General features: G+C 33.6%; 1 protein-coding gene and 1 non-coding gene across 3 annotated transcripts; one reads left to right on the top strand and one right to left on the bottom strand.

Moving 5' to 3' along the window:
• The first annotated feature begins 873 nt into the window (after positions 1-873).
• On the top strand, positions 874-945 carry TRNAC-GCA. Its single transcript has one exon. It is a non-coding gene; the product is annotated as a tRNA-Cys (tRNA).
• A 1,240-nt stretch (positions 946-2,185) lies between these two features.
• LOC123885786 (vacuolar protein sorting-associated protein 8 homolog) lies at positions 2,186-14,133 on the bottom strand. 2 transcript variants are annotated; one of them, XM_045935107.1, is made up of 19 exons: positions 12,603-14,133; positions 11,742-12,053; positions 11,373-11,612; positions 11,140-11,257; positions 9,791-9,948; positions 8,996-9,635; positions 8,318-8,382; positions 8,120-8,221; positions 7,889-8,031; positions 7,218-7,273; positions 6,465-7,126; positions 6,149-6,339; positions 5,712-6,018; positions 5,116-5,403; positions 4,872-4,981; positions 4,420-4,750; positions 3,443-3,853; positions 2,572-2,812; positions 2,186-2,486 (listed from the first exon to the last, which is right to left on the bottom strand). In XM_045935107.1, the coding sequence occupies exons 1-19, from the start codon at positions 13,902-13,904 to the stop codon at positions 2,461-2,463; spliced, it is 5,703 nt and encodes a 1,900-aa protein (XP_045791063.1). In that variant the 5' UTR covers positions 13,905-14,133; the 3' UTR covers positions 2,186-2,460. The 2 variants fall into 2 exon arrangements, with proteins under 2 accessions (XP_045791063.1, XP_045791064.1); XM_045935108.1 differs by having other exon boundaries at positions 9,791-9,933; positions 12,603-14,046.
• Between the last annotated feature and the right edge of the window lie 863 nt (positions 14,134-14,996).

Raw genomic sequence — 14,996 nt, 5'->3', positions numbered from 1 at the left:
AAAAAGTATATAAATATAAATTAATTTTATAAAAAAATTGATTTTGATCCAAAGTGAGCATTATAAATAATTTATGTGTGTTGTTCTTTGTGGCTTTTAATAAATTTAAGAATTGATTTCATGTTCTTTGCGGCTTTTAATAAGCTAATTTCGTTCAGGAGAACCCGAATTTGATTTCTGATGAGAACGATTTTTAGTTAGATTTTACTTATCCTACGACCGAATTTTAGATTATTGGGATCCCTTCTCACAGAAATCAAATGGTTAATATGCTTAGTATTTTATGGTACGTGTGTCGACTTATCTGCTTAATATTTTGAACTATTTTTTATGAGGATAAATAAATTTAGAATAGAAATAATTTTTTTGGATCATAAGATATATTTGATTTTTATTGACGAAGAGATATATTTGATTAGTGGTAAGTAAAATTTGACTAAAATAATTAATAAAAAAATTGAATAAAATATTTAATTCAATCATGTTGAGGTGATCATATGATTGAAGATGAATGGAATTGATATTTCTTATGCATATTTGTTTACATCTTACATCACACCTCCAGACAATTTGGACCAAATCTGCACATGTAAAATCAAGTGCATATATGATGTGTGGTTGATTCATTCATATTCTAGTAGTAGGTTATTCTTAGGTTAATTTAATAGACTATGAAATATTTTGAAAGGTGAATTGAAGGCCAAAAGAAGTTAAATGGAGTGGAATGATCATGTGATCCTTGTTACTGCTGATCTGGCATTGCCTCTATATGGATCAATTTCAAGTCCTTTTCATTCAGCTTATGTGTGTGCCCCCCCCTGCCCCCGCGCTTTTACGGTATAAAAGACTTAAAATTGCAGATTTATCATCGAAGGGTCCATAGCTCAGTGGTAGAGCATTTGACTGCAGATCAAGAGGTCACCGGTTCGAACCCGGTTGGGCCCTTTTTATGTTTCTCAATTTTAATTCTTTTCTTTTCAATTCTTTTCATAGCAAAACTGTAGCGGGTCAAGAATCTATGTGTACTCAGAGAATATTTTACCTACAAAATAATATAAATAACACATTGTTGATGATGATTAAAGTTTTTTTTATCAGTATTAAAATTATAATAATAACATGTTCTTTTAATATTTTTACTTTGTTGGTACATTTATTTTACTAATTATAAAGAAAAATGATATTCAATTTTTTTTTTTAATGGAAAACTGCATTCGAGTTAAATTTGATTAATGTGACAAATAACTATCCATTTTTTCTTTTGTTTATTTGTAAACGAAGTCGTAAGTATCATTGAAACTCACGTAATTGGGAAGTCTTAGATTTAAACTCGGGTGAACTCGTTCAATCTAACAATATCAATATTTATTGGTTGGGTTGTGACTTATCAAAAAGTAAGTTTTCATTTTAATAATACACAATAAGACTTTTTGTTTATATAGGTGAAAAAACAGGAATTTAAATTCTCTAAAGTTACATTTTCTTATAATTCTCTTATTTAGACAAAACGTTAATTCTCTAAAGTCACATTTTCTTATATTTCTCGTATTTAGATAAAACTTTAAGATATTTTTATCTTTACAATATACACAAATAATATGTATTATTTTCAAATCTGAAAATGTAAATGGATGCTATATACTTTATTCAAATGTTACCCTTTCTATCTTATGTACTATTCACAGATGTGCTGGACATTTTTTTGCAAGTACAATTGAAGCTAACTCAAGCTGTATAGTTCCAGTGAAGTTTTTTATCCAGTGTAATCCTAACCATTCATTTTTTATTTGTTTGCTGATATTTAAATAAAAAATGACTTTTAAGGGCTGATATGGTCACTGCAGGGAATCCAGTTGAAATCCCACCGGAGACAACCTGCACCCATGCCTGCCCCTTATCATTCACCCAAAGAAAAACTCAAACAGTTATAGTTAACAATTATTTATACTTTACCAAAATATAATGAAGGGGATGAAGATTTTATTAATATTTTTTACAGCAAAATGTTATGTAATGTTTGCACCAGGTGGTTTACCAATTCAATTATCTACATCACACTAAATAAATCCATAAAAATAGCAAAAAAAGAAAGAAAGAAGCTTTCATTAATTGGATACAAAATAGGTAAAGAAAAATAATGGAAGGAGTAAAACCAATAAATAAAATAGACATAAACGTTTCCTCGTCACAAGATTCAAATATTTTACTTTTTATTTTTTTTTAATCTTAAAACTCATTACAAATGGTTTTTATATTGTACACATGAACAACCTTGTGCATAACTTATATACAACAGTTACAACAGTTAGTATCAACTACCAAGTACAAAAAGTAGAGTAAGATACAAAAGAATAATAATGGTTAGATATGCATCAAATCTTCTAATAGAGAAGATATCTTCTGTTAGCCTGTACAGTTAGTTGGTTAGTGTTTGATCTCTTGTTCTTATAAACAGTTATGTCACCGCTTATTCGTCTTGTCCTTGCCTGCAGATATGCATTATTTCCCTTGTGTCAGGACTAAGAAACTATAAAGAGAACCATAACTTTCTTAAATAATAATATTACTCACCAAATATACTTGATTTTAGAGGAAAACGAATCGATGAACCTCTAACTCTCAGCTCCCGGTTTTGTTTTTGACGACTATGTTTATCTATAACTGCAGAACTGTTGCTACTTTCTCCAGTCTGATAGTGTGCAACTTTACTTACCTTTTCATGGTACACAGCAGGCGGGGCAAGTCTCAAAGGAGGCAAGTTTTCTAATTGCATAAATCTTGGATTTTTCTGCAAGCTGCTCAAGATCTCAAACTGCACAAAAACACAATATTAATAAAGTGTTTGGTTCGAAAGAGAGGGAAAGGGGAAGAAGTGGAAGGAGGGATTTAGTAAGATATTCTGTTTTGCTGAGAGAATGGAGAAGGAAATGACCATCTTATTTCGTCCAGAGGTGGAGAACCGGAGGGGAGAGATAGTAAAGCCAATTTACTTTTTATTATACTCCTATAATCTATGAAGCACTAACATAGACACAGACACAAACACTAGACACGACACTGACACATGCACAACAGTAATAATTTGAAAATTTGGAATAATGTGTCACTGTTGTGCCCATGTCGGAGACTGAACACGCTTTTCAATCTACAGTGGCGGTGCTACATAGCTTATAATGTTTAATATTTATGTAAACATATTTAAGTCATTGTATTCACAATAATTTAACCTAAGCTTCTTTCCCCTCCAGATCCTCCAATATAAGAAAAATGTTAAAATTTACTGAAAAGGGAATCTGCTCCCCTCTCCTACGAAATGTTGAACCAAATAAGAAAGATTCATAAAAACCTCTTCGCTATCTATTCTCACCCAGCCAAACAATATGTAAAAGTATGGACAAGGCCTTTATATTGATAAAATGTAGAGGTTTGTTCATATTTATACCCGTGATATCTGTTGCTGTCCTGCATACATATTCTCTGATAAATCATTGTCATGGTGATGAATTGTACTTCCATGCGGGTGTTGGCGTCTTGATGAGAATCTATTGACCAAACCATTATCTGTAGTGGTTGATTTGTTTCTAGACTTTTGGGGTTTTTGGTTAGGCATGCATACAGGGCATCCAGATGAAAATCCTTTGCTTGACGACTCGACTTCAGAGACTTCACACTGGAGATGAATTGCATGGCCACAGTTGAAAATTCGAATTCCGGTGGTAACTGAGTTTTTTGTAAGCAGGGCGTTACAAATACAGCACACTGAAGTCCTGGGAGCAAATCCATGAGACGCCCCTTTCTTGAGTAAACTCATGGTATAGAATGTATCATCCTCTATCAAGGATTTGGCAGCATCCTAAGTGCACAAGGAGAATAAAGAGAAGATAATCAGGAGAAAACATAAAACCCTTGAAGATGAAAAGAAGAAAGAAGAGAGTAATTTGTCCATAAATTTCTAGATGTTCCACGCAATATTTTAAACTATTATAAGCAGTAGTTACACTTACAGGTTGCCATATAGTTTTATCAAAGGAAGTCCTTTTTACATCTCTAGTAAAGGAAGTTCAATTTATTCTAATAAGACCACTAAATTTACATATGCCAAGAGAAACACAATACAACAATTGAAAAATAAATAAATAGCCAGTGAATATGAATAACGAAATGCACGGGATATATTTGCAGCATTGCTCGAATATGTGTATGATAAAACTCATGTACAAGTGCAAGTGTACCATAAAGATATCTTGTCAACAAAAACAACTAAAATATAAAACATGAAAATTCAGATTGAACTCATCTTGTCATGTTTATCTTGATAAATCTTGTCATGTGTATGAAAAGTAATATATTTGGTAAATCTTGATAAATGAATCAAATTTTTAAAAATTACAAAAACAAAAATGAACAAGTTTATCTTACCAGAATTCTTCTTTCAAAACCATATGTTGCCAGCATCCCTAATATCGTAAGTTTAAAATATCCAAATTCTTGACTACCATTATCAGACAAGAGTTTGGACATGATAGACGGAAGGTGAACAAAACCTATCATTCCCTCAACAATGTCTTTAATGAACTGTGATAGCAATTTTCTCAAGATATCACCATTTCGGGACTTTGAAATCTTCCAACTGGTTTTATAGGTGTCTTTATCCAGTTGTGAATCTTCTGATTCAGCCAGCACACCAAAATAATTTTTTCGTTCATATGCTCTCTCTTCAACAGATGAATCCATCAATGGGTCACAGAACCTGCATGAAAATCAAAAGGGTAGAAAGACCTCCCATATGTCAGAAAATAAAACTCCGTAACATCATGAAAGACAATAAAAAAGTATGAACGAAAGATAATTCATTTTGATATTAAACTTACGAGTCCAGTAATTTAAACCAGTGTGACTCTGACTCCTCAGGATTTAGACGAGGAGTGTTCCGCTGACACAGACCGATACAGGCATGCAATAAATCGTACATGCCATTCACCTATTGGATTTGTAGCCATTTGAAAGGTTAGGTTATCTAACACATACAAGCATACATGCACACCCATCAAAGCAAACATGCATCTTTAGAACTTCACTAAAATATGTTATAACTCCAGGAACATATATACAAACCTCTTTTGTTCTTAAAACAGTGTTGAATACTTCTGTACTGGAAGAATCAAGCTTGGGATGATTTAAGACTACAGCCTCCACAGCAGTATCGAGCTCAACAAATTTATCATTCAGATCAGAAAGAGTAAGTGAAAGAGCAGTACCAACATCACCAACTCTTTCCAATAAGAAAGCAGCAGCATCTATGATGCCATATTCTTGGCACAGGCGTAAACAATGTTCCACACGATAGCTATCGAACATTTCTAGAAACTTCAGAACTGAACCCCGTTCATACTGACATAATAGCTGCAAAATCAAAGCATAGGAACAGGTTTTTAACTACAGCAATGAATTTCATCACTTAAAAAAAAATAAAAAATCAACCATTAGAGGACAAGGAACCAAAACACAAATAAAGAATGAGAAATAAGGTCTGTGTGTATAAGTTCAGTCCTAAAGTAAAGAGACAAACTGCCACATGACACATCCCAAGAACAACAAAAAACACATTAACACGATGCCTTAACAATCTCAAACTAGTCCTAGATGGCATAAAAAATAAAATCTGAAACAAATCATCCTACCCATGTAAAAACAATAGTACAAAAACTAACCTCTAGGTAAAGCTCAATAAGATCATCAGGCACATGACTTGGATTTTCACGCATGTGCTTGGGGAAATCGGATATATTTTCTAAGTAATCATGAATTCCTTGTGGCGGATCCTTAACCTGTTTTACATTAGGGGGATTCGTAATAACATCCTTCGTCAAACCAGACAAGTCTAGGGTGCCAAATAAGTGTAGCTCAATGAGTGTCTTTAAATAAAGGAAAAGACTTCTTGGATGAGAATGAAGTTTAGTGATGATATGGGAACTTTCATCACTAAAATGTCTGGTAACCATATGGAATGCACCTTCCCTACGAGCAATTGAAAAGAGTATATGTAAATGAAGAATATAAGGTTACATAGATGGAAACAAAGAAACCATAAATTCAATATAACCTGCCAAAAGACTCTAACTTGAGTATAGGTAATAAAGAGGATTACCTGCTTAGTTCAACCAATTCAGGAATTCGAGATAGGACTGCTGATCGAATAGCAGCACGGTCATTACCAATAAACTGTGAGAATGCTTTGTTGATAAAGGAGAAGGCATGAACAGGCTCATCTACATCCTTCATATAGCTATCCAATGCAGCCACATACTCATGTCTGATGGAATGAATCAATCCACAAACCTAAAACCCAACAAAAGAGTTAGTAAAATCACTTAACTAGGTAATATCAATACTTTTTTTTTGAACAAGAGGGTAATATCAATACTTAGTACCGCTATGCTTCAAAAGATAGGATCACTACCTACCTGATGATACTTGGCTCTCTCACATAGGTCTAGAAGAAATGGCACATCCCAGTCGGACTCGGGAACTACTTCCAGAAGTGCAAGCACTTGCTTCTCTCTATTTTTTGGAGTTGAACTGTGAGAAGAAACATTAGTTGAAATGTGATTATCTAATGTCAAATATTCCAATATTCGACAAAGCATGCCCTTTGAAACTTTAGCTCTTTGGCGAGCAACATAATATGCAATGAACTCAAACACACAGCCTTTGTCTTTCGAAGTCCCCACTTTTGATAATCCGTCATCCCCATTACTAGAGGTTGTATCTGATGGAACAACATTCATATCAGTAATTTGAATTAGAGCATCCACCGTATTCTGAACCAAAACATTTTCAGTTTCAGTAACATTATTTTCTTCTTTTGCTTCTTCGATAGGTCTATCAGCTGACTCCGGTGAAGATGAGCTGGAATTTGATAATTTATCTTCCATGAAAGCACATCGGAGGACATCTAATGTAGCTTCAGTGTCTAACTCTAAGAGGAGATATAGATTCACGTATGGCTGTTTCGACATTGAACCTGAAACTGTCCGTGATTTCATAGCACTGGAGTCCTCTAACAAAAACTCTACTAGTTCTTTTCTAAGAGATGGCAACCGCGTAGGAGGAATAGTTCCATGGCCTACAATTATATGCAATAGGTGAATCATTTGTATGTAGTATTATTGGAATGCCTTTAAAGAAGAAAATAAAAGAACTGGAAAAAAAAATACCTGGTGGAAAGGCAAGACCTGTAAAGCAGTACTTGAGATAAACCAGCATTCTATACCTAATTATAGGAGAAAAAGACAAGAAAAATACAGATTTAAGTTTAACTATGAAGTAAAGGAACAATTTTCACTTTTGAGAAATGTAGTGAATACCTGCTCCCATTTTTCACATATAGAGAGAGAACCAAAGAATAATTGTAACCAATTTCCAAATGAATTTTCTTATTAGAATAAATGTCTAAAATTTTATTATGAAGATGAGAAATCAGAACTGGATTTAAATAAGGTCAACAGACATAAAAGTTGCAGATAATAAATACAGAAAGTTCTAAGCATATTTCTAATATGATGTTTCTTTTTTATTTAAAAAAGAAATAAATAAGGAGCCCTTATTTGTTTTTTCCTGTCCCATTTGAGATCAGAAGATGGGAAAGGTAATTTTTTAGAAAGATTCCCATCATTAATTAGGTTACTGACACTGCCACCAACTCAATTTGTCTTTTACTACTCTACTTATAGATAAATTGCTCAAAAGAGAATTGATTTTATTTTTGTTAACTGTATCAAGTATCAACTATAGATTTCACAAATCCATAAATTGGCATTCTACACTGACTAGTCAACTATAGATAGAGAAAGCTAGAATAATAAATAAAAAGAGAAAACTAGCTTACCCAAGTGCAATAGCATTTTCCTTCTGGCTATTTTGTAGGACTGCGAAGAGCTCCTCAAGAGGTGCTCTAAAATCATCTAAGCCTTTATTGAAGAGATACACCAGGGCACTATATAGTCCATGTTCCCGGCATAATCTGACCACCTAGAAATCATCAAACAATGATTCAGCAGCTACGCCAATAAAAGAAATTAATGGAAAGTAAACATATTTCAATTGATCTAACAAGAACCTGATTAAAATCCAAGGATGAAATATCCATGTGAAGTACACATTGCTCAACCCGCTGTAGCCACCCTTTCGTGCTATAATACTCTACCAGTTCTTGCATAATCTTGAGAAAAGAAGGACAAATCATAAAGATGATACTAAGAATTTAATGCTTATAACCTATCATCCAACTACAAAAAAGCCTAACATGATCCAATACCTCAGGAGGTAGAGATCCAAGCATATCCTTCAAAATATACGGCTCCAAAAGCTCCAAAAATGTTTCTGGAAAAAATCATCAAGTATTTGCACTGTTATTATCCATTTGAAATTGGAAAATAATAGATAAATCATAAAAGAGAATCTCCGAAGCCATTCATCTTCATAGTTCATGTCAATTCAATAACCTAATTGTGAATAATAGCTTTGGTACAACATCCATGTTACTATTTGACAGCAATGAATTGATGAGATGTAAAAGAATTTGATTGTTAATGATTGTAATAATTTAAAACGATCTTCAATTTATTTTCTGTAAATGATTTTTAATAATCTCTACTGAATGTTGGGGACATTGGCAGTAAAGTGTCGATAAAAGCAACAGTTCCATGCCGCATGGATAAGAATGCACAGGATAAAATCAGGAAAAAGTGTATTAGAAAAGTATGAGTAGCACCTCGTGAGGAAAAGATCTATAGAATCACGCCTAAAAGGGTTTGGTCAAGTGAGAAGAAGGCTAATAGAAATTAGATACTTCAATGCAAAAAAGTTAATCAGACATAATGCTATGTTGCCAACTAAAAGAAAAATTGGTGGTACCAGAGATTATAAAACAAAAAGAAAAATGTAAATAGAAGCCCTCAAAACAATATTCTACCACAGAAGGCAAAGACAATACCTCTCTGTTGAACATGAACATCAATGAACTTGGAGAAAATTTTATCAAAAAGGATGTCTGTCCGTTTGATATGACAACAAAATTCAACAGCAACTCCACCAACACGGGTGTATTGCTCCTTTATTTCAGAATGCACTGAATTGCTTCTATTATTTGAATCATAGGGTTGATCAGGTTTTCCAATTTGGTTGCAAAAAGCCACCGAAATATAGGAGAACACTTCATCAACATATGATGTAAGCAACTCCTCCAAGTAGGGCATTATAGCTTCATGTATTGCGTCCAAGGTTCTTGGTAGATCAACAACCCCATGAGCATGGCCATCATAAAGAGTCATTGCCATGTTTAAGGCCCCCATCCAATCACCTGCTTTCCGTAAAACCAAGATACGTTCTTTCCAAGGGAGAAGACGAGAAACAATAAGATGTGTTGGACCAAGTATATAAATAGAAGTTCCTCTTACAGCAATGGAGTTATGATAACCTTTCTCAGGGTTCCCATATATGTTAACAAAGTGAGTATGATATGAAAGTAGTTCATCTCCTCCAATACCATCTACACCAAAATTTGTTTGGTGAATCACAGTTCCATCCTTGGCAAATAAATTCAGTTGTCCAGTTGAAGTGAGAATTACCAGCATCTGAGCAAGTACAATATCCTTTTAAATACTATCATTTTTATTTATTATTAAGAAGCAGAGAGATATAACAAGAAGAGTAAAAGGGAGTGAAACAATTAACAATGAAAGTGGCCACATGTCTAACTAATCTAAGTAGGCAGAACATGATTTAATACCTGATCATCCAACCATGCCAGACCTATAGCAGCACTGTCAAGAGACCATTCTCCATATACTTTTAATTCTGATTTGACCAACCTTGCAACCTGAACTTTCCGTTCCCAAGCTATTGCGAGCAATGAAACTCTTTCAACAGCTTCTGCAGACATATTTTCTACAAGAAAGTAAGCAATATATAGAAAGAAGTCAATATCTATATAATTGTATAAATATGTCTACACTCCCAACAGTACCGTTTACCACCCAAATTGATGGTCTATTATATTATTTCAATTTCTCACAATATTCTTACGAATCCTTTGAAGTTTGAACTACATTAACTGATACACTTTTCACTTTTGTGTTCTTGGTAAATGATAAGTTACATAAGGGTAAATCTATCTGTTGAAATAATGATAATAAAGTTTGATAAGTATCCAAGCACTGACCTATTAATGTTTGATAATTATCCAAACACTAACTCTTTTCTTCATTTTCTTGGAGCATTTATATTCTTTTTTTACACTTTCATTCTGATTTCTTTTATATGATAATTCATATTCATATATTAGAAAAATTATAAAGTTGCATGGATTGTTTTTCATTCATAAGTTATCTAGCACCAAACTTCAGGTTGAAAGTGTGTCTGACACATCCGACATGCATCGGACACTGCAATCTTAGTGTCAAAATATAAAAATATTTGTTTAGCTACGACACATTGAGAACACGACTCCAACACCTAGCCAACACCTCTATTCAGCTAGACATGAAAAGGGACACAACTGACACAAAAACTTTCAATTTATTTTAATGATGATGATCAATTAGAGTGAATGGCCTTAAATTGAATAGATTTTTTTCACCTTTTTCATAGTAGATGGGTGGATTGGAGGTGAAAGACATAGTACAAGAGTTCATCATCTTGTCTTGGAATCATATTTTGTAAGGAAACAGTGTTCATATTATAAAATAATGTCTCTTATTTTTGTCAAAAAAAATAAAATAATGTCTCTTATTATATTTTGGTGAGACTTGTCATAGGGGTAATGTAATACTAAACAAGTTTTCAGATACAACAACAACCAAGTTTTATCCCACTAGGTGCGGTTACCACGTTCTTTTTCATTTTTTTTTGGTTACAGTTAACACAATCTTTTAATACAATGATTAATATATGAAATTCGATTCTCAAGATAGATCTATTATAAATTATGCTCATATTTAATAATACACACAAAGATATGTCACAGTGTCCTATATTTTGGACATTACCGGAGTTTGTGTCCAGTGTTTGTGCTTCATAGTTCATAAGTAACACATGTAAAGTACAGATATACTATGTTATAACAAAATGAATTCATACCAGTAGAACTAGATGCTTGTGCCATGTATTTCCATGCAGTATATGGCATAGAACCCTCTCGAATTCCATTTGGCCTAGAGAGGTTAGCATAGACTTCCAATTTGGGACTGAGCCGTACCTAAAACAAAGATCTACCATCTTCAATAAATAATGCACAAATTTCAACAAGGCTGAAGTAAAAAATACAAGACAAAAGGTATTGTGTAACTGGCACAAACATCTGAATTTCATACCACCAAAGCAGTTTGATGGGTGACAAATACAACCACACCTTCTTCAACCAGAGAAGAGCCTTCATTGAAGAGTTTCCAACCTGCATCTCCTCCAACTACACCTCCGACCATGCTACTTATACTGCTGGCTGAGACTGTAGCGTTTCCCTGGGAATAAGATGAGGCACTTCCATCGAATTCATCGGAAAGGAGTGGCGAAGCAGATAGTACCAAGCCCGTATTTTTCCCATCAAGAAGACACTAGGTAAATAATACAAGTTCAACAAACAAGAGATACAAGAGACAAGTGGAAATCAAATTAAGTTACAAGTCCTCTATAACAAAATGCTAGATTCGATCCATTGTACACAAATGTAAAATATGATGTACCTGAGTTTGAATTTTGAACCTATTAATCAAAACAACCACTGAGATATGATGTAAGACAACCAGACCCTTACAATCACCTGTAACTGCTTTAAATTGACGAGTATTCTGGGCATCTTGTCCTAGAAAAAAGGCATGTACCACCGGTGCCGTATGCTCTCCACTGATAACTTTTACCACTACCCCTTTCTGTACATCCCAGAGTGTAACATGACCATCACCATAACCAGCTAAAAGAAGATCTCCTTGCTGATTGAAAGACATGGACGTTACTGGAGCATGTGATCGATCACCTTGTATACCAAGCATCAACATCTAACAAGTGAACAACATACACTGATAAATGAAACTACATCTGATACCAAAACTACATCAAATAAATACTAGGGAATAAAAAGAAAGGAAAGAGCAGCATTACCAAGTTATATACATGGACAAATGATTATTCAAATAACTACTCTATGCCACTATACCACATTTCCACTAATAACGTGTAAGGGGGATTTTAAGCAGATTATATTTTATACGGTGGTTTTTTCATTGTTTGATTAATTCTCATTTTCTTATCTAAACTAAACATAAAATTGCATTGCTATATTAGGTTTCTCATTGATTATGTCAAGCAACTTATATACTCCATAAAATAGTCATCTTTCATGCAAGTCTAACAGAAAAATTTAGGAAACTAAAATATATCAGAAAACATAACATTAAATTAAGGCAAAATTACATTTTTAGTCCCTTAATTACGATTATTTATTGTATCACATTGGATAAATTTGCAGGCAAGGATATAAATTTCAAAAATTCAACTAACATAAAAGTTGATCTGGTTTTAAAAGTTTGACTGAATAAGGGAAAAACCTTTCCATCTGTATTATCCACATGATGAATGGAATATTTACTGGGAACTACAACAATGAGCCCTTTTGTCATTCCAACTGCGATGTAATTAGCATGAACCACCAAAACTTTAGCAGAACCATGCTCACGCCTAAATGTTTGCGATGAAATGGTCCTTGTGATAGCATTATCAGCATCAACATCAAAATATCCCAATTGAATCGACCCTCTCCGAACACCCTCAAGCCTCATCGGTTGCGCGGCTGCACCCTCTTCCAAATGCAAACCAGTTGAAGCATTCTTCTTCTCCAATTCCTCAGCTAAATCAATCGGCTTCTTTGAAGACTCTAATTTTTTCTTCGTAACACTTACACTTTCCAGTTCCTCAAGTGTATTCTCTACTAATTCAAAAACATCTACAATTGAACTACCATCATCAACATCATCATAACCACCACCATCATCGGCACCGCCGCCTTCATCATCATTCACTTCATTCCCAATACCTTCAACAAAACCACCACTAACACCAACACCATTCACAATTTCTTCTTCTGTTTCATTAACACCCTTATCATCATTAACATAATCAAGACTAGTTTTTTCACCAAAACCATTATCATTACCATCATCAACAACATCAAAAGGTGTAGAATTCAAACCCTTATCGTGATCGTGATCATGACCATTTTCAACATCATTCAAGGAAGCAGAAACTAAACACTCATCTAAATCACTCTTCACTTCACTCACAACAGAACAATCATTCTTCACCTGAACATCAACACCATTATCATTATCATTCTCATTCACTTCAATTGCTGCAATTTCACCAATTTCACCATCATCAACACTCTTACTCCTCTCAATTTTCCTATCAACAGAATCATCAATTTTCTCCCCCAATTCACTACCTTTAGAATCAACATCAGAACAATCCGATTCAGTTCTAGCCAAATTATAACTTCTCCTCCTGGAAATTATCGCCGCCGCATGTGGAGTCGGAACAGATCTGGAAGCAGCTGCAGCAGCAGCAAGAGCAGCACCGGGTTTAGCATTCGGTGTAACACGACCAAATAAGGAAGAGAATGGGCGTGGAGGTTTATCGGGTTTGACCCGAGAAAGATAAACGGGTACGGGTTGAGGAAATTGAATGGGTTTATTGTTATTGTTGTTATGAGGAGAAGAAGGAGGAGAAGGTGATGATGAAGATGAGGAAGTATCACAGTCGTTGAGAATTTCATCGACGGTTCGGTGATGAGTGACGTGGAGATCGGAGGAATCGGTGTCGTCGGGAAGGAATGAGCGGAGGTCGAGTTCCATAGTAGGCAGTTGATGATGATTCAGTTCTGTTCAGGTGTCGTGTGCTGTGGGTTTATGCAGTTTTTAGGCAGAAATTTTTAAACTTTACGGTAAATATTAAATTTTTTTCAAATTTTGTTGTCAATACTTCGATTGCATCACATTCATATCTCAACTAAGAAGATTAAATTCTTCTATGGCTTGTTTGTTTTTTTTTTATTTTTTGAGGCAGTTTTTTTTTTCCTCTAATGATTCGGTCTCAACCCTTCTACACCGGACACCGGTCTATGTGGCAAAATATATATTCCCTCCGATTTTATTTATAAATAAGTAAAAGTCAATAAAAAAGTTTCGTCGCAAATATAAGCAAAACTTACTAAAAATAATTATATTTAATGTTATTCTTCCAAAATTACCTTTAAGTAATTGTTCTATTTTTAACATGTTTGTATAATTTCAATGCAAATTTAATGTATTTGTAAGGGGTAGTTTAGTAAAAATAACAACTTTCTTAGTCCTAAAAAAAATAACAATTTTCTTAATATGTGCGAAACAAATAAATTTGCTTATAAATAAGACCAAAGGGAGTATAAACTATAAAGAAAATCTAGATTTGTATAAAAATTTTAAAAAAAAAAAAAAAAATCTAGATAGTGTGTGTTCACAAAAATGCTTATTGCAAGTTGACGTATTTTGTGTGAAAGGTTAACTATGAAGTACAACTTATTTGTTTGCGGATGTCTTCGTAATGACTCCATTTTGTGTCCGGTCAGATGTGATGTTGTGGAGGAAGTTCACCATTTATTCTTAAACTAGTATAACTTACCCGTGCGAATGCGATCGCACGGGTTAATATTCAATGAAAAATATAAATTATTAAAATTTTATCATTTTGTGATTTTTTTAATTATCTATAAAATTAGTTTTTTATTTAATGTAATTTATTTAAATATAAAAAATAATACTATTTTAGTGATTTTAAAAGGGAAGCGTGATCTTTCACTCCCGTGTTATTTTTTTTGCCCGTCTCAACTCTAATTTTTTATTGTTATTTAATCATTTAAAATAATTATTGTGTTAAATCTATATATAGTTACATCGATAATTCAACTA

Source organism: Trifolium pratense, linkage group LG5, assembly GCF_020283565.1.
Source record: "Trifolium pratense cultivar HEN17-A07 linkage group LG5, ARS_RC_1.1, whole genome shotgun sequence".
In the NCBI taxonomy this organism is placed as follows: domain Eukaryota; kingdom Viridiplantae; phylum Streptophyta; class Magnoliopsida; order Fabales; family Fabaceae; genus Trifolium; species Trifolium pratense.
The sequence above is the reverse complement of the archived record's forward strand: the minus strand, read 5'-3'. Positions and strand labels throughout refer to the sequence as shown.